General features: G+C 32.0%; 2 protein-coding genes and 1 long non-coding RNA gene across 4 annotated transcripts; 1 reads left to right on the top strand and 2 right to left on the bottom strand.

Annotated features, from left to right (window-relative positions):
- The first annotated feature begins 8,666 nt into the window (after window positions 1–8,666).
- LOC114400491 lies at window positions 8,667–12,369 on the top strand. Its single transcript, XR_003663970.1, has 2 exons — window positions 8,667–8,850; window positions 11,746–12,369. It is a non-coding gene; the product is annotated as an uncharacterized LOC114400491 (long non-coding RNA).
- LOC114400489 (early nodulin-like protein 1) lies at window positions 10,892–12,166 on the bottom strand. The gene is made up of 2 exons (XM_028362960.1): window positions 11,938–12,166; window positions 10,892–11,309 (listed from the first exon to the last, which is right to left on the bottom strand). The coding sequence occupies exons 1-2, from the start codon at window positions 12,128–12,130 to the stop codon at window positions 10,990–10,992; spliced, it is 513 nt and encodes a 170-aa protein (XP_028218761.1). The 5' UTR covers window positions 12,131–12,166; the 3' UTR covers window positions 10,892–10,989.
- A 450-nt stretch (window positions 12,370–12,819) lies between the features above and the next one.
- Window positions 12,820–19,158, bottom strand: LOC114400486 (uncharacterized membrane protein At3g27390-like). 2 transcript variants are annotated; one of them, XM_028362958.1, is made up of 10 exons: window positions 18,367–19,158; window positions 17,534–17,686; window positions 17,234–17,429; window positions 17,018–17,145; window positions 16,075–16,363; window positions 15,041–15,147; window positions 14,815–14,959; window positions 14,492–14,687; window positions 13,234–13,474; window positions 12,820–13,126 (listed from the first exon to the last, which is right to left on the bottom strand). In XM_028362958.1, the coding sequence occupies exons 1-10, from the start codon at window positions 18,426–18,428 to the stop codon at window positions 12,895–12,897; spliced, it is 1,749 nt and encodes a 582-aa protein (XP_028218759.1). In that variant the 5' UTR covers window positions 18,429–19,158; the 3' UTR covers window positions 12,820–12,894. The 2 variants fall into 2 exon arrangements, with proteins under 2 accessions (XP_028218759.1, XP_028218760.1); XM_028362959.1 differs by having other exon boundaries at window positions 17,534–17,642; window positions 18,367–19,156.
- Between the last annotated feature and the right edge of the window lie 7,315 nt (window positions 19,159–26,473).

Genomic DNA, 26,473 nt, shown 5'->3' with positions numbered 1-26,473 from the left:
AATAATCTTGTTTCCTTTAATTCATAGAAAATCTTTAATTATCTGTAAATATTTCTTTCAAGAATTAATACATGATTTATTGTTTTTATTTCCTTTCATGAATTTATGATATTTTTATTTATGGGTGCGATATTTAGTTGCCATAATTTAATTATAAATCAATAATAACGTTAAATATAATTTTAAGATACGATATTTACTTGTCGTAATTAATGTTTTATACTTTTTTACTACCATGATTCGGTGTAAACTTAGCAATAATAGATCCTCCTCATTTATTTGCATGTCTAGTAATGTCTTTAATTGAATTGATTGACACAATATATTTCCAAAGTAATCCCTATTGTGAAAATTAATTTGATTAAAATTACATAGATATTCGTATGAGATTATTTATGCAAATTATGTTCCACCCAAAGGATGATGCTATTTGGCCAAATAATAACATGTCTATGATGATAAATATGTGACAATTATAAAGTATTTTCATGTGAATAATAGTTAGTCTAAAGATACATAATTAATTATCAATATTTAATCATTGCGTTGAGAGTACCAATTACAAATTAATTTCTCTATCCAAAGACTAGGAATTAATGTTGTGTTGGTTATTTTGTAATGGGTCTGTTATGCAAAATGCTTGCATGTCTTGTTATATATATTATATGACTTACTTGTTATTTATGAACATTTTATTAATTTTATGTTCTCTATTCAGTTAATATTGCTAGTGTTGCAAATGTATTTGCTAAAGTGAGTTCTATCCCAATGCTAATTGAGACTAACTTTAAGGTCTGGAAGGAAGCCATAGAAATTGTTCTTGACTGTATGGATTTTGGACTTGGCATTGAGGAAGGAATGAACCATTTCCACTTCAGAAACCTTTAATGAGGGAAAACTTGAGAAATGAGATCGGTCTAACGGAATGTGCCATATGATCATGAAGCACTCTATTCTAGAGGCGTTTTTGGGCTCTTTCTGAGGGTCAAAGTGCAAAGAAATTTCTCAAGAAAATTGAGCAGTACTTTTCCAAAAATGAAAAGGTAGAGATGAGTAAGCTTTTGGCTAAACTTATCTCCATAAAGTATAAGAGAAAAGGAAACATCAGGGAGTACATTATGGAAATGTTCAATCTTGCACCAAAACTCAAGTCACTTAAGGAGCTTGGTGAAGACTTGTTCATGCACTTGGTTTTGATCTTGCTTCCTAGACACTTTGTGCAATTGAGATTGTGTTATAATACTCAAAAGGATAAATGGTCCCTCAATGAGCTTATATCTCACTATGTGTAAGAGGAAGAAAGGTTACAAAGAGATAGGATTGAGAATTCTCACTTGACTTCGACCTATCAAAATATGAAAAGGGAGAAGACTAAGGATGTTATGGAAGGGCCTTATCAGCAAGGGAAACAAAGAGAAGGTTGTGGAAGGGTCCCAAGTATGCCATTTGGCATGTAAAGAAAGGTAAATTTCTTACTTTAGTTTGTTCTAAAGTTAATTTGGTCTTTTTATCTGAGGATACTTGATTGGTGGATTCTGGTGCTACTACTCACATAAGTATGTTTTTATTGGGTTGCTTGTGGAGTTTATCACCAAGTGATGATGAAAGATTCATCTTTATGGGCGATGAAAAAATGGTTGCAAATAGAAGCTATTGGAGCATTCATATTGCAGTTGAAAAGTGGATTTTATTTTGATTTATTTGAGACTTTTGTTGTACCATCTTTTAGTCAGAACTTGATTTCTATTTCTAGTTTGGACAAATTTGGATTTTCTTGTTCTTTTATAAATAATAAAGTTAGTCTCTACAAAAATTCAAATATGGTTTGGTCTGGTTCTTTAATTAATAATCTTTACATGGTTGATATTGTTAGTTCCTATAATGCAATACTGCAAATGAGTTCACATGGTACAAAATGAAATTGAATGAGAATTCAATCACCTTATGGCATAAGCGCTTAGGCCATATTTCTAAAGAGATAATTTAGAGACTTGTGTTAAATGAGATTCTTGATCCCTTGGATTCATCAGACTTTGAAGTTAGTATTGAATGCATAAAAGGAAAACAAACAAACATAAGGAAATTAAGTGCTAAAAGAGCTCAGGATGTCTTAGAACTAAGTCATACAGATATTTATGGTCCTTTCCCTATGGCTTCTTGGAATGGACAACAATATTTCATTACGTTCATAGATGACTACTCTAGATATGGCTACCTATATTTGATACATAAGAAGTCCTAATCCCTTGACATTTTTATGACCTTCAAGGCTGATGTTGAACTTCAACTTGGAAATAAAATTAAGATTGTCAAATCTGATCGTGGTGGTGAGTACTATGGCAGATATGAAAGATAAGGAGAACAATGCCCATGGCCTTTTGTGCTTTTCCTAAAAGAGTGTGAAATTGTTCCACAATACACTATGTCGGGAAAACCTAGCATGAATGGTGTAGCAGAACAGAGAAATCAAACTCTTAAGGATATAGTTAGGAGTATGATTAGTCATTCTTCTTTGCCAGAGTCACTTTGGGGAGAAGCCTTAAAGACCACAGTTTACATCCTTAATAAGGTGTGAAGTAAAGCAGTTTAGCAAAACCCTTTATGAACTTTGGACTAGAAAAAAGCCAAGCATTAAAAACTTACACATTTGGGGTTTTCTAGTTGAGGCACGATCTTATAGGCCACATGAAAGAAACCTGGATTCAAGAACAATTAGCTACTATTTTGTTGGCTATGTTGAGTGCTCTCAAGGCTATAAGTTTTACAATGTCACTTCAAGGTCCTTTTCAGAGATGGGAAATGCAAGATTTCTTGAGGAAGTTGAGTTTGGGAGGGAAAAGAACAAAAAGAATGTTGTCTTTGAGGAAGAACTATTATTTACAATGATCAAGCCCTCATACCTATTACTGCTCAAGACACAACTTTAGTAATAGAAAACAATGTTCAAACTATTGTTGATGACATTGTTCCAAAATAAGACAACAATGAGGTTCTCCCTCAAATACCTATAAAGCAACCTCAACAACCTCAAGAAGTATGCATGAACATGTTAAGGATTAATTAACATGCAAGATTTAACTCAAATCAAATAATAGGCTAAAAAAATTTCATACATTCATGAACAAATGAGTTAGACAAAGAAACAAGAAAAATAAAATTCAGCATAACATAAAGAATCTTATGTGACAAGTTTCATGACTAGACATGACTTCTATGACAAAACTACAATAGATGAACATGTCACTCTAGATTTTTGAGGTTTTCTTCTATTTTGATGTTTTTGAAAAAATTTTATGGTTTAGGTTTCAACCACAAAAAATAGCAATACAAAATTCAAAGGAACCTAAACTCGACACAATTCATGGTTCAAGAACAAGAACAAGAAATTTGAACCATAGAAAATCAAATCTAGCTTCTATAGCAAGTTTAATCGGTGGAAATTCTAAAAATTCATGTTAACAACATTCAGCACAAGACATGTGATGAGATACATGGAGAAAAATGAAGAAATAACAATGGAAGATAAGGTAAAGCTGAAAATTAATGGAGGTTTAAGGAGCACCTACTTGAAGCTCTTGTGCTCTATTACCACTTGATGGAAGCTTGATTGAGAAGCTTCTATGGAGGTTGGATCTTTGAGCTTCAATAAGGTCCTTCAATGGTGATTTTCAGTCTTGGATTTGTAGCGAAAGATCAATAAAAGAGAAGAGGTGAGAGGAGGTGTCATCCACTAGAGAATAAGCAATGGAAGGAAAAGATTAGAGAGGAAATATCAATGGAGGAAGAAAATGAGAGAGAGAGAAGGGCAGAGGGGGCATGGGAATTGAAGGAGATTAGGGAGAGAAGTTAAACTTTGAAGTGTATCTCACAAGTTTCTCATTCATCAAAGTTATGACAAGTGTTACACATGTTTCTATTTGTAGCCTAACACATGGGAAGCTTCCTTGAGAAGGAAGGAAGGTAGCTTCCTTGGGAAGCTAGAGGAAGAAAGCTTCCTTGGGAAGCTAGAGGAAGAAAACTTCCTTGAGAATACATGAAAATACAATGGGAAGCTTCCTTGAGAAGGAAGGAAGGTAGCATCCTTGGGAAGCAAGGAAGAAAGCTTCCTTGAGAAGCTAGAGGGGGGCTACTTGCACCCCTCTAATAGCTAAGCTCACCCCCATGCCAAAATACATGAAAATAATAAATAAAAAATCCCTACTACAAAGACTACTCAAAATGTCCTAAAATACAAGGCTAAAACTCTATGCTACTAGGGTACCCTTAATTTGTAGGGTACCCTACAAACCTAAAATGACCAAAATACAAGTCCCAAATGAAGTAAACATATTCTAATATTTACAAAGAAAATTAGACCCAATCTTGACCCATGGACTCAAAAATCTGCCATGTTGTTGATGAGAACCCTAGGGCCTTCTTCAGCAGCTCTAGTCCAATCCTCTTGGAGTCTTTTGCTCATGGCTCCGGTGATTAGTCCCTTCCTAGGGAGGATTGCATCACACTCTTTCTGCTAAATGGAGATGGTATGGTTTTTCACCAAAATCAAGCTTTGTGTGTGAATATCCTAAAGTCCAAGTATGGGGCGGAAAAATTTGGAAGGGGTGAGATTCCTAGTGAGGCTTCTATATGATGGGGGGACTTGAGGAAGGTTTATGGGAGGAAGTGTGAATATAATTGGTTCAATTCTATGAAGGAGTGAAAAAAGGGTGATGGAGGGGAGACAAGGTTTTGGATGGACTGTTGAGGGGGGGAATTAGAGCTTAGTTGATAGATTTCCTTGAAAATTGCAAACAACAAATGGAATTAATGAAAAATGTGAGAAGATGGGAATTAGGTAGGTGGTCTTGGGTTTTAGCTTGAAGAAATGAGTTTTTTGTTTGGGAAGCACAGTTTAGAGATTCTTTGGATTTAATTTTGCAAAATATTAAGTGCTATAAGCATGTGGAGGACGAGTGGAATTGGTTACAAGATGGGTCAGGCGCATACCCAACTTCTTCGTCATACAAGGCAATATATGCATAGAGGTTCGTAAGTCAACTTAATGAGGTGATGGATAGTATTTGGAAGGTAAATATCCCATTCAAAGCTATAATTTTATCCTAGAGAATACTTTTGGGGAAGCTGCCAACTACGGATAATTTGTTGTCAAGAAACATGGTGCTCAAATCAGAGGAAATGTTGTGCCTTTTTTGCAAAAGAAATAATGAATCTGCACAAAATGTTCTTTTAACTTGTGATGGGATGTATAGAGTGTGTTTGAGGTGTTATCAATGGTTAAACTTGTCCACTGTGCTACATGAATCAACTGCTGTTAATTTCAGGAATCATTTGGGGACCCTTAGTGATAAGGAAGGTATAGAAAGATGGAAGATAGTATGGTTTGCTACCTTAGGTGCACGTGGTATTTTCGCAACAAATGCATCTTTGAATACCTCTGTTTTGATGAAAACAAATTGTTGTAGAATATAAGCTTCACATAATGGTCGTGGCTAAAGCACAAGGAACGAAGGTTCTCGTACATATTCGTGCAGTGGATATGTAATCCTTGAGCTTGTATCAAAGTTCTATACTCTTCGTCTAGGGATTAGCCAAAAATTAGATGATAGAATATGTTGTGCATGTTGGCGGTGGTGTGGTGGCATTTTCATAGTGAGATTTTATGAGAATATGAACATGCATTTGAGATGGAGGACAAGATAGTTATGGAGTGTCAAAAGGGCCGGGATATTTATTGCTTTGTCCAACTGGCCTGCTAGGCACACAATGATTTTCTGGGGATTATAATTTTGGGCTTTTAGAATATGTTTATAATTCTGAGAAATTTTAAATTCTAAGAATTTTAAATACTTCAATTGAAATTCTTTTATTTTCAAAATTTTGTGTTTGGATAAAAAAAATTAAAATTGTGAGGGTGAAAGAAAATAAAGTGAAAGAAAAGAGAAAATATGGTTGGTGTGCTTCCAAAGAGAAAAACACTGATGCAAAATAGGAAGTAGTAGGGGAATCGGAACACAATGGTGTGTCTCATCATACTCGACCATAACATTCAGTCAACAACGCAAGATATGACATGTTTCAAAACTAAAGTAACAAGTCTAATATATTATCTAGGTAAATAGGCATGACATGTTTCAAAACTAAAGTCCAAGTCTAATATATTATCTATCAAAGGTTGTGTTTTGTTTGGCCTGACCTTTTTAAAAAGTTTGGCCTATTAATCTATTTAAAAGTTTATTTTATATTCAAATCTAAATTCTATATTTTTTCTATGTATTTGATCCAAAAGTGAAACTTACAATTCATATTAGTCTTTCAATTATGCATAAATACTATTTTTCTTTTCGGTATTTTTATTTTTTATCTATCCATATGTTCATGTCAAGATTAAAAGGAAACAAAAAATTTACATTCTTCCCAAAAACTTAACCACAAGAAATAAAAAAATTAGCATGTAAGATATTATCACCTTCACATATTACATATTTGTGATTCACGAACATGAAGTTATAATTTACGTTCATTTGTTTTAAAATATTTTGTTTATGATATGAGATTATTAATTTATGAAGATATTAAATTTATAAATGTAATATATAAATTGATTGAACTAAATAATTTTGTTTTAAAGCTTAAGTCTAATCTTTTTTATTAAATGTAGAAGCAAAGCTTCATGGTGAATCAAAGGTGATTCAAAGGTGTTTTGATGATAACAATGATGATAACAAAAGATGATGACAAAGGTGATGACAAAAAGCTCAAAGATCAATCAAGAACAATTCAAGGGTTCAAGATCTCAAGAATCAAGATCAAGATTCAAGGCTCAAGATTCAAGAATCAAGAGAAGACTTAATCAAGATAAGTATGAAAAGGTTTTTCTCAAAAATTGAATAGCACATGGTTTTTCTCAAAACATGTTTACCAAAGAGTTTTTACTCTCTGGTAATCGATTACCATATTGTTGTAATCGATTACCAGTAGCAAAATGAGTTTGAAAAAGTTTTCAAACTGAGTTTACAACGTTCCAATTATTTTCAAAAGGCTGTAATCGATTACAATGTTTTGGTAATCGATTACCAGTGCCCTTGAACGTTGAAATTCAAATTTAAATGTGAAGAGTCACATCCTTTCACTCAAAAGCTTTGTGTAATCGATTACCAGTGACTGTTTCTGAAAAAATCAAAAGATGTAACTCTTCAAAAAGGTTTTGACTTTTTCAAATGGGTTTTAAGTTTTTTTAAAAGTTATAACTCTTCTGAATGGTCTTCTTGACCAGACATGGAGAGTCTATAAAAGCAAGGCTTTGTTTTACATTTCAAATCTTGAATAGACTTTTGCTTTTCCAATCAATCCTTTACAAGCCTTGAAATCTCTTTGAACTTCTTCTTCTTCTTCTTTGTACCAAAAGCTTTCTGAAGTTTTCTGATTTTCTAAACCTTGAAAACTTGTGCTATTCATCTTTTCATTCTCTTCTCCCTTTGCCAAAAAGAATTCGCCAAGGACTAACCGCCTGAATTCTTTTTGTGTCTCTTTTCTCCCTTTTCCAAAAGAACAAAGGACTAACCGCCTGAATTCTATTGTGTCTCCCTTATCCCTTGTCAAAGAATTCAAAATGACACAATCTGAGAATTCTTTTGATTCTTCTCATTCCCTAATACAAAAGTGTTCAAAGGACTAACCGCCTGAGAATTCTTTTGTATCCCCATTCACAAAGTATCAAAGGTTTAACAGCCTGAGATCTTTGTCTCAACACATTGGAGGGTACATCCTTTGTGGTACAAGTAGAGGGTACATCTACTTGGGTTTGACTGAGAACAAGAGAGGGTACATCTCTTGTGGATCAGTTCTAGTGGAGGGTACATTCACTAGGTTCAAAGAGAACAAGGAAGGGTACATCCCTTGTGGATCTTTGCTTGTAAAAGGATTTTTACAAGGTTGAAAGAAATCTCAAGGACCGCAGGTCGCTTGGGGACTGGATGTAGGCACGGGTTGTTGCCGAACCAGTATAAAAACTCTTGTGTGTTTGTTTCCTTCTTCCCTACTTTTTACTTTCCGCTATGCATTTAATTTTTGCTTTTACTTTCTGTTAAGTTTCTCTTCTACTCCTCATTCTCTTAACAATTTAGTAAAATCCTTAAAAGAGTAATTTTTAATTAGTAAAGGTTTATGAATAATTAATTCAACTCCCTCTTCTTAATTATTCTGAGGCCACTCGATCCAACATTAAATAGGCCACACCAGGCCATAGGCTCCTATAGGCGGTCTAGCCTATTCTCTTCCTCGTGTAACCCCATATGAGGAACTTTTGGGAAGGAGCATGTTACATAAGGACATTTGTAATTAGTGTTATCATAATCAATCTGATGATTGATCTGATCGATATGCTACATTAATGGGTTAGAGGTCGAACCAATTGGCTACTTATTGGCCTGGTTGACGTGGTATATATATTAAAAATTAAAAAATATATAATATAACTAACAAAATATGATCAATTCATAGTCCATATTCAAAAATTAAATTCATTGTCATGATAAAACTATAAATACTATATAATCATTTATTATTAAAAGTTGTTTTGTTGGATATCATCATTAAATTATTAAGAAAACTCTTATTTTTAATAATTAATTATAAAAATAGACAGATATAAATAAATCTAGTGAGCATATATAAAACAGATAAATATAAATTAAAATAACTTAAGTATATTAATTTTCGCTTCCATTTAACTAGTTTTACCAGAACCAGGTTTTGCCCAGTTTGGAGCTGGTTTGATGACATCATATCTGGTCTGAATACTGACTCAGCCCGGTCATGGGTCCGGTTCCCAGCCCAACAAGTCTGGTTGAGGTGAGTTTTATAACCATATTTATAATCATTCGGATATTACTTGTACCCTCTTTATATATATATTATATACTTATCTTTACTGATACAAGAAATAAAAAAATAACTATGACCAATGTTTTAAATTCTGAAGTGGTTACGGTTTATTTGCTTGATGGCTGGTGGCGGTTTTGAAAAGTTGCAACAAATTATGGACAAATGCGGCTAAATTACCAATGTAGGATGAAAATCCTCTGTCCCATAATCCTTTCTCAGGCCATGTCGCCCAATGAAATATTGACATGTCTGTAATGAATCTGTGTCACTACTCCATCACTTTAACGAAGGATTAACAACATTGTTTTTGGCACAATATGCTGAATGATCATGTTTTGTGCTATTCTGACCCGGTTGGAGGTTGTTCAAAGCATCCTAGATATGTCTCCTCCAAATTTTGATTGATCGTATTGCCTGGAAAGAAGCTTCTGGTGGTGCCTTTTCAGTGAAGTCAGCGTATGCATTGGTTTCTCAATCTCATGTCAAGCCTGAGATAAAATTGTTCAAGTTGATCCACACTATGGCTAAACAAGCTTTAGACTGTGATAAGGGCCTTCACATTTTTGAATTTGCCCAAGATTGTATTTATGTTGCTTTAAGAGCTGATATAGCTCATAATAAATCTACTAGAGATAGTTAATCCTCTGGTTCGTATTCACCAAAAAAAAAAATGATTTGGCCCAATGTTCTCCTCTTCCATTCGCAATTCTCGTTCCAGTGCTTCAACTAACTGCAATAAAATTTCTAACAAAATATCATGATTCATTTTAACAACTCTAGCTACCATTCATTTTTTGGAGGAAAAAATGAATAAAATTCTGCTCCATTCATTCAGTCCAGCGTTGTTATCTAGAGTTTCAAGCCAAAAGATAAGATGTATGCATATTGGAAATTAGATTTTTATCACTAAGGTTTAGGTGGCTTAAATGCAAAGTGAAAGATTGCATTTTACTAGATGAAGATTATTTGAATGAATGGTCTTGATCAAGCGTTAGAAGATGAAAGACCGACTTCTATAAATGAAACTGACTGGACTAAGATCCAAACGAGAGTCGTGAGCACGATTCGGTTAGCCTTGCTCCTAAGATAAAACACAACATGTTGAAGGAGATAACACCAAAGAGAATATCTATGCGTCAAAATCACTAACCAATCGCCTTTGTCCGAAGATGGAGTTGTATCAACTCAAAATGGAGATGGGAGGAGATCTCCATGACCACATCAACAAGTTCAATTAGCTAGTAAGTTAATTGTTGAATCTAGATGATAAACTCTTTGATGAGGAGCAGGTGCTAGTGTTGTTGGCCTCACGACCAAGGTCCTTCAAAGCTTTGGTTCAAACATTGCTTGTGGAAAGATCAATTTTGAATTTGGATGAGGTGACTGCCGCTCTTAGAGAAAATGAGAGAATGATAATAACTTAAAATGTTGACGATGAAGACAATGCAATAGCTGTGGTGGAGTCTGAGCAAGGGAGAAATCATTCAAGGAAACATAATGAGCGAAGAGAAAGATTAAAATCTCAATTGCATCCGCAAGGAGATATGAGTAACATGCAATGATACTGTTGCAGTGAGAATGATCATGTTTAAGTGAGGTATAAACAAATGAAGAAGGACTTGAAGAAATTAAGAGATATAATCAAAGATGACACTAACTCTCAAGCTAATGTAGTAAAAAGTGTTGAAGATGAAAATGATTTATTTTTTGGCAACAAACGATCAGTTTTGAAAACATTCATGACATCCAATGCTTCATTTCAAAAGACAAAAAACATTCCTAGCTTGATTTCTCATTTTCAGTTGCACAACAAATGCAAAAATTGCATGGTCAGAAACATATTTTACTTTTATACTCACGTCCCGTTACAAAGTTCAGTAGTAACGAATTAACACAAGCCCCCTTAAGGCAAATCCGGTGCATTTCAAGTATAGCATTAAATAAACAAACAAGTTGAAAATAATATAATGTTCAATAACCTTAATAGAGTTTACACTACCTTGCAAGATTTATGCAAAACCATAATAATTATATAAAAACACATGGACAAATTAAAGAACACATTCGATTCCTAGCTAATACACCTATTGAATTTTCCTAAGCATTTCAAACTACATAAGAAGCAACACATGTCAAAACAAACTGAAGGTAGAGCATTTGAGAGACCCCAATTGGCGAAACTGGAACATGGTGACCAGAAGACTTGGCATGCTGAGAAAGAGACTCATCAGCCTTGACCCTCACAATCATCTTCTGACCCTTCTCACAGTGCCCTGATGCACCACTGATGAAGTAGAAGGTCCCTGAGTGGTTAAGCTTGAACACAGTGTTGCCATTGTTGGAGAAGAGTGTGGGGTGTGTGGCGTTGCAGTGTGTGTAATCTCCCTCTCCCACCTCCATCACAGAGTCCTTCTTGTACTTAAACCCTGCACACACAGAAAAAAAAGCCAACCACTTGTTAACACATGCACCAATTTTCTCATTAGGAAAAATTTGTTTCGTGAAGATTTTTTAAAAAAGGGTCCGCAACCATAAGATTTCAGCAATCACAATTGCGGCCGCATCAACATCTGTCTGCAGTTTTCTACAATATTAAAGATAACGATGAAAACTGTAACACATGTACCATGTTTTTAAACAGAAGTGCTAAATAGTAGGAAGACGAAATTCTTAAGATAATCTGATTGGTGTTTTAATTTTTTTCTCTCCTACTGATTATGTCTAACCCTTACCTATCATTATCAATGCTACTTCTTGTTGGTTAAAAAAAAATCGTGCAGATCAATTAGTATTAAAAAAGTTTATAACGAATAGCACTACTGTTTTTTAAAACATGCATGCTTAAAAATTTGTTTCTTGCAGGTTTTATAAATTGGTATGTGATCGGAATTGCAGTCGCATCAAGGATTCTGGAGTTTCTTAAGATCACATTAGCACAGCTGTCTGCAATTTTCTGTGATATCAAGGATCACGATAAGGCTATAACTGCAATTTAAAATCTTTAGTATTAATCATGAATGCGGAATTTAAGAGATCGAGTGATATAGTTCTTACGAATGGTGTCACCAGCCTGAAACCTGTTTTGGGAAGCCCAATCATTGAAGAAGTTGGTGTCGTTAGCAGGTGGAACAATCCACCCTTTTGAGCCACCAACTTCGAACTCATTGGAAGCCACAGAGAAACATAGAAGAGTCGAGGAAATGACAAAGAGAAGCACTAGTAGTGAACCGGAACAAGAAGAAGCCATTGGAGAGAAGCAAGAGAAGAAATAGAGTGGAAAAGTTTGTGGTAAAACTGGCACGTTATGGTGTAGTTGTATTGTAATGTGGATAAATGGGGTTAGTTTTTATATATAGATGTTAGTGGGGAAGTAGGATTTGAATGAGTTGGACGAGAAATGGGAGTAGTGGGGTGATTACAGTTATTTACAAGTTACACGTCTTAACTTAGAAATTTTGTTTTTTGCTAATAAATTTGACTTGGTCATTTGGGTCCAATCCTCAATTAAGTTAACTCGGTTGAAAAATTCAGATAGGAATTTTGGCGGGCAAAGCAGAAATATACACAAGAAGCAAAAGAAGAAGAAAATTGCTATAATCACGGATAATGGGTAATGGTGGTTTATTGGGTTATTCACCTCGTACACTCTGTATGGTAATTAGTATATTGGGAATTATAATTTGCCAAAAACAATGTTTTAAGGTGCTACATTTATTGCATTTCAAGAATATAAAGCACGTGGAGAATGTTCACTTCATGTATTGGTACCTTTCTAAATAGAATAATTGATCTCATAAGTGAAAAGGAAATTACATTTTGCTTGAATAATGGCATATACACACATATTGTTGATATTTTTTCTTTGTCATTTCCGTGAATAAGTGTAGGGTGTAGAACAAACAGGCAGGGTCAGTATTAATTATCAGTATGACACTATAACAAAAGCAGACAAAGTAATGATTTGCACTTGCTTTTCAAGATAAAATTATGTGACAATATACCATGATGTTCCTATGATGAAGTTTCCAAATCTATTATTGTATGTTTAGACTCTTGATCAGAATCATTAGATTTAGGTGTTTGGCATTTCAAACTTAAAATCCGAGGAAAAGCACTCTTTGATCTAATTATTTTGGTAGTTCCATGCTTCTCAGAAAGCTCATCAGATAATGTGTTTAAGATAACATCAAAACGCCTCTTGTAGGTAGGGAACCTTGTGATGAATTTGGTGATCCCTTGAAGCCTTTGTTATAGATATGAAGACAAAAATGAGAGGGAAAAATTCCTTAGTGAAAAATCAGTACAAAAATTATTAAAAACAGATAATTTGATTTGGTTTGAAATGTATACCTCCTTGCCAATGCATCAAGTTCAGCACGTTTGCGGTCAGATTCAGGGGCTGCGCCAATAAATGATTTTTTTATCCTCTCAGGATCACCATTGAAGAGGACTAATTTGCCAAAGTAATTCTCTTCTGACGGATTAAGATTTTCAGCTTTGATTTGTTCTTTAATGATTAAAAGGGGATTAAGAAACCATTCAAAAAATTGTTCCTTCGGTTTGTTTGAGGTAGTTAGTTCAGTATCTTCACCTACATGGAGGAAGTGTAAGCCTAATGATATCTTCAAGATGAATTAAAGCAATTGATCATGAAATACAGAAGCAAAAGGGACAGAGTAGAGAGAGGAGAAAAGAAAAAGAAAATGCTGACTTTTGTAAGATTGTCATATAATAACAATACATGAATCAAGGGTGAATGCTACCTAGTCATTTATAGTCATATATTTATGTTTAAAAAACCATGCACTCTTGGTATAAACTTTTTTCTTAAATATGTTTTAAATCCCTAATAAATATTTGATTTGTGTTTTTTCTCTAATCAATTTTTGTTTTGCATTAAATCTGTAATAAAATAACATTTTTTGGTGTTAGTCCTTGATATTTTGTTTTTATTTACGATAAATTAGTGAATTTTGTGTTTGCTCCATAATAAATTAGTAATTTTTTTTTATTTTTGACTAATAATAAATGAAATTTTTTTATCAGAAAACAAATATAATATTCACTAATTTATAAGGGACTAAAAATAAGTGTCAAGAATCAAAAACAAAATTGTTATCTTATTAGAGATTCAATGCAAAGCAAAAACTTATTAAAAGCAAATACAAAAATCGAATATTTATTAGAGATTAAAAATATATTTAAGCCTAAACTTTTTTACATTGTCAATTAGTGAAAAATCATCTTTGGTATGATTTAAAGATAATTATTGTAAAAGTCAACAGCTTACGCATATATTATTTAGGCTTAAATATGTTTAAGGTCTCAATTTTGTTCTAGATTCCTAATAAATTTTTTTCATTGTTTTAAATTTTCGATATATTAAAATTTTGGTTGAGTCCCTAGTATTAATTAAATGATGATATGTCAACTTATAAATTGATCCTTCTAACATTATCAATAGTTATAATGGTGTCACATCATCACTTAATATAAAAGTTTTAATATATTAGGGATCTTAAACATATTTAAACCTATTATTTATTCTATATAATAATTAGAGGGAAGAAGGAAATTACAACTAGTTCTGCAACAAGTGATCACTTACTTATCAATATACCAGGGGAATTGGCTTTTGCAGAACGCATGAGTACTTGGAGAAGGCAATATGCTGGCAAACCAATTCTAATGACTCTACTCCCTTTACCTGACTTTGCTTCTTGTATGTCTTCATGTGTTATCACCCCTTCAGAAACCAGTGATTCTCCAAGCTGATGACATTCCTTGAACAAGCCATCCAACAGCTACACAAGTCACAAGGCATGAACAACATTTATTTAGTATAGCCCCTAAAGCCTAATGCAAAACATGAACTCAAAAAGTAACATTTGAGTCAATGGCATGCCTCAGTGGACATATCAAAGAGAATACCTCAAATGGTTTGAACTCGGGTATATTATCTTTCAGTGAATATGCATGAGAAAGTGTCTTTGTTAAGGACTTTGTTTTTGGGAGGGAAATTGAACGGGAAGGTGTCCTTGACAATTTCAATTCAGTAATTTTTCGATATCGTGGCCTATCAAGCACAAGTCAAGAGCAATATTAACTGCAAAGTCACAGTAACAAGCTAGTATTAGAAAGCATGGCTAAATGAAACCTTGGGAAGCAGGATCCTTCTTTCATGTCAAGAATATCATTGCTGTATTCATCATAAAGGGACACAGCTGCAACAATGTACCCCAGGCCAAACAAGAAAGAGGATTCCTGCATTTCAAAGAACAAAATAAGCATGTAATGCCTAGGAGAAACCGATGCATCGTCCAAAGTTTAAAAAAGGCTTGGTTCTTATTGTTGTTTATACCATGACTCATTCAAGTTTAATACCATGAATGAGGTATTATTCATCAGTGCCATAGATAGCATATTTAAGAATTTGGGCATAGAAAACATTACAAAGTAGGCTGCTTAAAATCCAGATTTGAGTAGAGGATCTAAGGTTGGCAGAGGATGTGACCATGTGAGCATACAAGAAATATTTTTTATTCTAATCCCCAGATTTCCTACAATTCATCTCTTAGAATTTCGGTTTAGGGGACTCAACCCTATAAAACAGCATTGTAGGGTGAGGACTGCCAAGCCTTAGAAGAACTACATTAATCATATCTCTAATCCATGTGGGAGTCAGCAACCTCCTAAGAACAGACAACTAAAACAAATAAATACTGATTGGATCTAGGATAAGATTTGATACAATTTTAGATTTTAAGCTTACAACCTAACTCAACTCCACAAACTTAACTCATAAGGTGAAAACTGTCTAAGCCTTAAAAGATCTTGAAACTGCTGAGTGTGTGGATCAACTGGCATGGGATTGTTTCAATTTAACCAGTAGTCTTGAGTTTTTGCCTTGGATATGTAGTTGCGTTAAATACTCGGAGGGAGAATTTTGCCACCCATAAAGGTCCTATCTAGCTTGAGCATAATTCTCTCCAATGCAGAATGCATAACAAAAGGATATAAAAGCAATGACATACATGAAAAGAAACCAACTAAAGTCTCCCCACCAAACTTATACATGTGTCAGTCATTAGAAAATTATTGTCTTACACTAACCTAAGCATAGCATAACAGGCTACAATAAATTAGTAACAATAGTATCAATAGAAACTTAAAACTTGTAAAAGGATTGACCTGATAAGTAATAAAACCTGCATATCCGCCAAGAACGAAACTGGCTAACACAGATGCCAGAACTGCCCCAACAACAGCCAGTGGCCACAGAACAATAGCAAGGCCAGCAAAAGGCACACATATTGTCTCCAAGAAAGGGCCTTCACGACCCATGAGATCATGAAACAAACGCTTCCACCCTTTGAAAAGCATGTAAGGGCCTTTAAATATGGCAACAACTGATATAACAGGCATGTCAATAATGATCCCAAGAACCGCAGCCACAATAGCACCAGGAAGATATCGCAGCCTGCATTGAAACAGATAAAAGAAACATCATTGAAATTTCAATTAAAATATGGAATCCCATTATTCATGTGTTAATCTAACTAGAAGACATTTTTATAGCCACTATTTTTTGTTTTTGCTTTGAAGTTCCCAAAATCTGCCAATGCAAGTCAGCTCACTAGTTGGATAATCATTTGTTAAATCTAGCATAGACCAAACACACAACTAAAAAAAACAAAAAATGCACAAGAAAGAATGAAAGAAAAACAATTTAGTTTCACCTTAGCCAAATTAGTAAAAAAGGAAATTTAGGCAGTAAAATTAACAATGAATCATGCTGGTAACTAAAGTTTCCATACATCAGATTTTACTTGTTAATTGGAACTGCTTATCCCATGAGAATTGCCATTTAAAGATGCTACCTGGTAATAATGCCTTCTGTCAATATTTTATATGGCAATCTACTTTGACTTTGCCATAGTGATATTTGATATGCATACGATGAATGATTTAAATCACCATTTATAGCATTCATTTAGGCCAAAACATGAGCATAATACCACTTACTCCCCACTTGGTTACCCAAAAACAGAAAAATTGAATCATATAAAAAACAAATTCCAAAAATGATACAATGGTATAACAAAAATGAAACAGAAATATAATGACACAAAACCTGATCTCATAATATTTCCCGTTCGGTTGTAGTAGATCATCCATAAACGAGAAATAAGAATCATAGCATTCATTTTTCACATCGTTGACAATATCAAAGGTCTTTCTAATGGTGCTCCATGTTCCATCCTGAGGATAAAATATGAAATTCTGTATTGAGTAACAACAGCAGGACAAAAATAACAAGGATTTTAATAACCACAAAGATGAAACATACAATAAAACAGTGGAAAAGTTTGTTCTCTTTTCCTCCCTCTACAGCTTCAAAAGTAGCAAATATTGGTGCAAAAAATCCATAGGCAGCTCCACCTATAACACTCCCAACAATGCCAGCCACTGGCCATAAAATCAACACCGAGGGTAGTATACATGTGCATGTAACAAACTTCAGTGCAGGTCCTAATTTTTTAGATCTGTAGTTAAGTAAATCAATATAAGGAAATCAATACAAGGAAACAATTACAAATCTTAATCAAATGAAAAAATCAAATTTGAGTCTTGAAGCCAAGGAAAGCACCTCACTACACAGTAATATGTCCAAACACAATGTATGGGCCAAAGACCATGTATGATAGCTGAGTTGCCTATTGTCATTACTAAGCATACCAACGGGCAAAAAATGACACCTGAAGTCATAATGCAGTTTGAGTAAGTTTGATTGATTGTAAACCTGAAGCAGAAATTTCACTTAGCTCTATTCTAGTATGATAAGAACAATAAGTAGGCAATGATCAAAGTTAAGAGAGAGAGAGAGAAACAGAGAGAATAAACAAAGCAGCTATTACATATTCAGCAGAGGAAAAGTAAACTGTTTAATTCCTAGTCATGGTTGGAAATTTAAAATACCACATACTTGTTTGTTATGTCATTTAAATAGTTTTCCTTTCTTTATCTTTTTTTAATTTTCAAAAACTTAAAATTTTGTTGTGCTTAATGTTCAAACCTACAAGATTGATCATCCGCAAAACAAACAAATTTTAATTGTTTTGCCTTATTAATAACACCCAATCATGGATGGAAATATGTATTTGTCACCAGCTAATTAAAATGAGTAAATCTCCAACAAATATCTTTCAAAATTGAACACATGCTAGATTACATACCAATGTTCACTCCACCATTGTCAAAGGAAAAGATGGCCTAATAAATTTTACATTAAGATGAATAATTATATAAAAGAACTTGTAATTAAAAAAATGCATATATAGATGTTCCATTGCAGTACGACAGTTTGAAAAGTGATCAGCTAGAAATTCCATTTCTGAAGTTCAACTTGTGTTTCTCAATCAAAGCATACTAAAAAGCAGCTCAGATAACAAGAAAAATGAAACCATAGTAATTGGCATTCACCTTTGATGTTGCCAAGAAGCCAAAGACCAACGAAAAATGGCAGAAAGCAAACAAAGTTCCATATTGAAGCCCAAAATCCTGTTGGAGGTTCCATTGCTCCTCCACTGAGATCTTTAAAACCCTCCACTACAAACTCATCTTGCTTTCAGCCCCTCAAGCACAAAAGATTCGAACTTAGACCACTCTAGAGATGATAAAGATTGAAAACCACACAGCCGGATGCTAAAAACCAGTTTTCTCCTAGCACAACTAGTTAACTAAACATCAACACCAAAACTCAAATTGCTCCTCATTCTGTGAATGGCCATAGATGCAGAAAAACAGCACTTGGGTCAATCCTAAGCCCCATTTTGTTCCCTTTTGTAGAACTTTAAGGCTTTAGCCTTAAAATATTTGAAAAGGGTACAGTGAAATGTTGTTCAGTTTTTATTTTGAGAATGGGAAAATCATGACACAGTCAAGCCTGAAATTAAGAAGAATCGTTATGAATAGAGTTGGTTATGTTACAAGCAAAGAATGAAGCATCATCACATGATCGATGCTTTGCTGAATTCTCATATATCTTGTAGTTTCTAATCACCCCTTTATTCTGAGCATCTTTATATTCTTTTGTGCTCAACTTTGGCCTAAAGCAAAGGAACGAGTGCGTGTTCTGGTGACTTGTGACTTGTGAGGTGCGATTTGTTCTGATTTTAGAAAGGGAAAAAGTAAGAGACCACTTTGAATGTGATCCAACAAATCATAGACATAGACTTAGTTACAAGGGACCTGATGCTGATATGAGAATACATGAATTTCATGTAGATACGCGGGTTCGTTAGTTTTCACATTATTGTTACAAGATTTTCTTTAAAAGAGAATCTATACCCTGATACACGGTATGTTGTGTGGTGAATTCGCGTGCAGCACGCATGTAGGTTATTTGTCTACGTGTGTACTAAAATAATTGTTTTGAACCAGACTGATTTTTAAGAACCAATTATACACAATAAATTATCATCTGGACAATGAAAGATATATAATACACATTTTTCTTAAATGAGATTTTATTTTATTTTTCGGAATTTTCTTATGCTTTTATCTCTCTTGATCTACCCTTTTATCTTTATTTTTAATTTGAATTTTAATACTTTTTATCAAAAAATATTAATAGTTAAAAATAATATCCAATCACATATAATTGTTTATTATAAATCAAAACATATAATTTATATGTTTCCAAATATTTATTTATTAAGAATTTTAATTAATTGCTTGAGTCCGACAAAATAATCGTAGTCCTTATACTTATATATCGACAATTTCATCTTCATATTTAAAAAAATGTGAATTTCATCTCGTATCATGCTTTTTAAAGTTAGGAATATTAAATCCTTGTTTCTTTTAAATTTTGAATCGTCAATATAAAAGTACAGCAATATTGACCACCTTTTAACTAAAAATATAAGTATACACATAAAATAAATATTTAGGTTTATATGTAACTTTGATTTCTTAATTTATTCTATTTATAATTTGGGTACCTCTATTTTAAATTTGAGACATTTAATTCTCTTAATTTTAAAAAAAAAATATGATTTTAGTTCTTTCATTTTAAAATAGAGACATTTAGTTTTCATATTTTAAAAAATTCATAATTTTGATCAAATTTTTAATTTTATCTATGTTTTAGTTCTTTTCTTTTAGTTCAATTGAATGTTAAACCTAACATATTTATTTGAGATATTATAAAAAATTATTTAATTAATTACAGAGCAAGAAATAAAACAAATAAAACGTGACAAAATTAAAGATTAAACTAAAATTATGATTTTTTTTTAAAATATGAAAACCAAAATTACAGATTTTTTAAAAAATGAGAACTAAGTGTTTGTATTTTGAAATAAGAGGTGTGGGTTTTTTTTAAATAGAGAATCAAAATTAGAGCTTGTTTAAAGAAGAAGAACCAAAATTTTATTTAAGTCAAATATTAATCTTGTTAGATTCCAAGAAATATGGAGATGGAAATATGTTTTTCCATGTTTGCTAGAAGGTAAAAGATTTTATATTTTTTATTCTCAGAAAAAATGAGATTCACATGCTCATTTTATTTTTGTATCGATTTGATTTACATGGAATGTGAGAATGTGAATTCCTACTGAAAATATGATTTATTGTGTAAAAAATTATTCTATACTCCTATTAATATCCACTATCATGCTACTTCTCTACTTACCTATCAATTTTTTTATTCCTGCAGTACTCTGTAAATCAAAATTCCACTTTACATCTTTTATGATTCTTCTTAATTTATTTCCTATCTATTAGGTGAAAATTACACAACATGCACAACATTTTCATTGTGTTTTAAGTTTGAATTTAATTTCATATATGTACATTTGAATTATGCAAGACATTGGCTGTCATGTAGGATCAATTCATGATATAATTGATTGTTGATAAAAAAAATATAATAATTTTTTTAATACAAAAAAGATATTTTGATAATATAACATATATTTCTAAAAAAATAATATAAATCAAACATATATTTTAAATATTCCTTAGAATATAAAAAAAAATCAATAATTAAGCAAATACATTTTTTCTTAAAATACCTAAAAATATCATTCTCTTCTAATATTCCTAAACATAACATGTTAAAATACTTGTTTAAAGAACTATGCAACAAACTGCGTATACCTATATGTACTCAACAACTACAAAAACAAAAACAAAAAACATATACTTGTATGTTGCGGTAAAATACGAATATCTTTTGTTTTTCAACTGCATAAAATATGAATAACTGGATACCCAACATCCATCTGAAAACGTTTTCATGGAAACGTTTTCTGATTTCATATTCCTTTTTCAAAAGAAGCAATTCAACAGTAAAAATATTTTTTAAATATTTTCTGTTTTCTCATCTATCTTCACTCTTTCGTGCATAAATTTCGGGAAACATGAAGCAAAATTAAAATAGAACTTGGAAACGATCTCTCAAATCAAACTATGCTTCCAATTTCAACAGGGCCATCTGTCAATTTGTCTACTTCTCCCTTTGTTAACATTATATATAGTTGAGGCTTATTAAAATTTGTGAATATTTATTTATAGCGAGAAATAAACATTTTTTTTACTTGACAAGGTATGTAAGATAAAATCATCAATTCTCGAGAAAGACGTGTCATGTCAACCATGTATTTGGGAATATGTCTGAACAAATTATATTTGGAAAGAATCATGTTTGTCCGTTGTACTTCACAAGGGAAGATTCATGCATGCCTTTAATGGCGGTCAATTGAAATTCTTTAATTCAATATTATTTGATTATTTTTTTAGTTTTAAAGTGGTCTTTTATTATTCTTACTACTTCTTATACAAATGTTTAATAGTAAAAATAAATAAAAATACAAACAACTTTTTATAATTGGTATAAACATCAAATAGAAATAAATAATATTTTTTTGGTTGCATTTTCTGTTACGAAGACTTATGAAAATTGGAGGAACATGATAAGCTGCCCTAACATATATATTTTTTTATTGAATTAATTGGCAATATGCCAAGATGAATTGAACCAAATTGTTATGTTTCATTGTATGAACTTTGTGTGTGAATCATAAGCATTATGTTTTAATTAAAAGATAGGGCAAATCCAGTTGGCGTCCATGGGGTACGAATTAAAGTTAAGCTGTTGTTGCCTAGTTATAAAAAGATAAGTTTTATTTGTTTATTTGTTTTATTTTAATTATGAGAAGTGCGATTGCGATATGAGTAGTATTATCCAGATATGTGGTAGGGTCTGCTTTTCTACTAAAAGGAAGAAGAGAAAATTAAAAATAAGGGATCACCTGGTTGATTGTTAAAGAATTATTGGGTCACGTCGTAAGGCTAGCTAGGCACTAAGTATTTTATTTTTTTGTCGAAAAAAGAAAAGAATAGAAAGGATTTTGCCTCTGCCAAAAAAAAAAAAGAAGAAAAAAACAGGATGTTGCCTTTAGTAATTTAGCTTATGTATGTTAGGAAAGTGATGCTTTCGATTATTTGGGCTTCAAACGTGCCCTAAAGCTATAGGTTTTAAAATATTACATTTTTACTACTAATTATTTTTATTTGTTATCATCACTAAAAATATTTTGAAAAAAAAAGTTACTAATTATTCAATGTGTAGTATTAGCCATTAGGAGAAAATATTTTTCTCTCACAACATAGGACCGTTCATCTATATATATATATATATATATATAGAAACTATTTTATTTATATTATTAGCGTAAAACCCCTTGTCTGACACAGATATTAAGTTTAAACTTCATAATATATATTTTTATATTATTATAATTTTTAATCTATCATTTCTTATTTTTAATTAAAAATAATAATTTATATTACTAAAGTTGTGATAATTTATTTATTTATTTTTATGAAGTGTGTAAAAATAAAGTAATAGATTAATATTAAAAAAATTTGTCATGTAGTGGCAAATTGATAATAATTTTTTTAAAATTTTAAATAATTACTATTAATAGAGAAATCATGTATTTCAGATTTATATATATATATATAAAAGGACAATGATACAGAACTTGGAGAATAAAAATTGGAAAAAATACATTTTCAAATTGAGAATGTGACTAAGTTGTCTTAACATCAATTTTAGTTATGCTTTTACTTAATACATTAAATACATATTTATACAATGACAACGAAGTAGCAATGGAGGTGGCCAATAATTTTGATTCACAATTTCTTAGTTTTGTTCCTTTTATACATATTTTCTATATACTTTTACTGTCTTCATTTTATAAAATTAATGGATTGAATTTTTTATTTTTTTTACATAAACACGAAAGAGTTTTCTGTTATTGAATCTATTTTTTTAATTAGATTAAAAATATAAAAATATTAATTTAAAATTTTGGATAATTTACATGAAAATTATTTTTTATTATTTTTGTTAATTATATAAGCTTTATAATTTAACTGTAATATTTTGGATATGAATCATTTTAATCAGAATTTGATTTAATATGATTTTAGTCAAAATACTATACAATTAAAATTTAAGAAGCCTAGTTTGATTGAGTAAGTTATTTTTCTGGTATGATAGAATTGTTCTTATTTTTTATTTTTATTTTATTTCCTTTGAATCCTTTTACGCACCTGCAAAAAAAAAGTTAAATTAGAAAAAAGACAACTCATATAATCTCATCTTAGAAAAAAATGTAAATCAAATGAAAAATGATGTAAGGAAAAAATCATATGAAAAAATAAAAGAAAGAAAAGAAAGAAATATTACTATTAAAGAAAACTAAATATATAAATTAAAAGAGGAGAAAAAATATAAATTAAACCTTACATTATAAAAAGAATAAAAAAGGTGAATGCATTTGCTCCATTGAAGCTGAATAAAAAAAATGTCAGTAATTAGATATTTAAAATGAAAATAATAACAATGAAATTGGAAATAATAATAGGTTGAAAGTAAAGAAAATGCAAAATAACAATAACAAATAAATATTCAATACTAAATTTTAAACAAATTGTGTAAAAAAAACATTCAAAAAAATTGAAAAAGATATAAGAAAAAACTACCATAGAGAAAGAATTGAAACTGAATCAAATTAAAGGAATAAAGTGTCAATAATTAAATATTTTAAAAGAGAAAATTAATAATGGATTTGAAAATAATAATATACACTTATTTATAATTGAAACACGAATCATGCAAATCATAGGAATAAGAAATGTGAGCAATAGTTAGTAAGAACAGTAAAAAAGAAGAGAAAGAAGAAGTGTAAAATGGAAGACCAAGAGAAAGGGAAAGAGAGTATTGTGTGAATTTTGGTTTAAAATCTAAATGGATAAAAATTGAGAAAGAGTACAGAAAAAGCCATAACATCCAAATTACATGATAATATATAATAATTACATTATTATTATTGATCAAGTCATTATCAAGAAACTTCAATCCCAGAAGGTTCAGCTTTATAGTGATCCCTTTTAGAAGAAATGTTCTGAAATTGATTACTCCCACTGATCAAGTCATTTTCAAGAAACTTTGTATTCTTTGATTCCACAATCCTAGTGTTGTGGGATGGACAATAGAACCTATACCTTGTAGACTTTTCAGCATATCCAATGAAATACCCAGTAATAATCCTAGGGTCTAGTTTCTTCTCTTGTGGATTATAAATTCTTACTTCAAATAGACATCCCCAAACGTGTATATGTCGCAAACTTGGTTTCCAACCCTTGCTTGAATAACTCAAAAGGTGTCTTTGAGACAGCCTTGGTTAGAACTCGGTTTAATATATACGCAATCATCTTAAGTGCATCAATCCACAAAAATTGAGGAAGCTTTACATTACTCCTCATGCTTCTCACCATGTCTAATAAGGTTTGATTTCTTCATTCTGCCACACCATTCTGATCCGGAGAACCAGGCATAGTGTATTAGGCAACAATCCCATGTTCTTGAAAATTTTTTGCAAATGGACCTGGTGCTTGTCCATCCTCTGTGTATCTATCATAGTACTCCCCACCTCTATCTAACCTCACGATCTTAATTTGTTTTCCACATTATTTCTCAACTTCAGCCTTAAAAACTTTAAAGGCATCTAAAGCTTCATTCTTGGAATGAAGTAAGTAGAGATACATATATCGTGAATCGTCTATAAAGGTTATGAACTATTTCAGACTATTTGTATCCATGTCTGGACAACATATGTCTGTATGTATGATTTCTAATAAATTAGAACTCCTCTTTACACCCTTTTTAGACTTGTTAGTTTGCTTACCCTTAATGCAATCTACACAAGTCTCAAAATTAGCGAAATCCAAAGTACTAAGTACTCCCTGATTCACTAATCGCTTAATTCTCTCAATAGAGATATGTCCTAATCTCCAATGCCGCAACATAGAGGATTCTTCATTCACAATACATCGTTTTAACCCAACAGAAACGTGCATAGAATTATACGTAGCATCGCTTTTCAATTCAATCGAATAAAGACCATCAATTAATTGATCACAACCAATAATTTCATATTTATTCAGTAAATTAAAACCAAAGTCTGTAAAATTAAAATAGAATCCCAAGGGTGCAAGTTTAGAAACAAAAATTAAGTTTTTACAAAACCTAGGAACATAAAAAACTTTCTCCAAATGTAATTTAAAGCCACTACTTAAAACTAAGACGCACGTTCCAATGACCTCTACATGCGAGCTCATCCTACTCCCTAAGTAGATGCACTGCTCACATCCCACTGACTTCCTTAGGCTTTCCATACCCTGCAAGGTATTAGAAACATGAATTGTAGAACCAGAGTCAATTCACCATGTATTATGATTCGCATTAATCATATTAGATTCATAACAAACAAAAGTAAATGGTGTACCTTTCTTCTCAAACCAACTTTTAAATTTGGGGCAGTCCTTCTTTATGTGTCCTTTCTTTTTACAGAAGAAACACTTTGACTCTTTTTTAATTGTTGGTTGAATTAGAATTTTTCCTTTATTGGTGCCTACAGACTTCTTCCTATCCTTTCCAAAAGCAGAAGTAGTCAAATTTACCTTCTCACCCTCTTCCATTACCAATCTCTCATCTTCTTGAACACACATGGTCATCAGTTCATTAATAGACCATTTATCCTTCTGTGTGTTGTAGGAGATTTTAAAGGGTGCATATTGTTGAGGTAGGGTGCACAAAATGAAATGTACCAGGAAGGATTTAGACATGGTAACTTCTAGGGTTTTCAACTGAGCCACTATGTCCCTTAAGCTCATGATATGTTCATGCACACCTCTCGTTCCAGTAAGCTTAACGGAAGAGAATTGCATAATGAGTGTGCTAGCAAGCGACTTCTCAGAGATCGTAAAGTATTCATCAATAGCTTTCAACAGATCTATGACCTTATCATGCTGGTCAACTGAACCCTAGATACTAGTAGATGTGTTGATTTTTATGAACATAACGGAGAGACAATTAGATCTCTCCCACCTTTCATAAAGGTCAACAGCATCAGGTTCGCTAGTTTCAGTAATAGTCGATGGCTCATCCTTCCTTATAATATAGTCAATATCCATCCAGCCCAAATGAAGGAGAATTCTCTCCTTCCAA

The sequence above is a fragment of the Glycine soja genome, chromosome 19 (assembly GCF_004193775.1).
Source record: "Glycine soja cultivar W05 chromosome 19, ASM419377v2, whole genome shotgun sequence".
Taxonomy (NCBI): domain Eukaryota; kingdom Viridiplantae; phylum Streptophyta; class Magnoliopsida; order Fabales; family Fabaceae; genus Glycine; species Glycine soja.
This window is presented reverse-complemented; position numbering and strand designations above follow the sequence as displayed.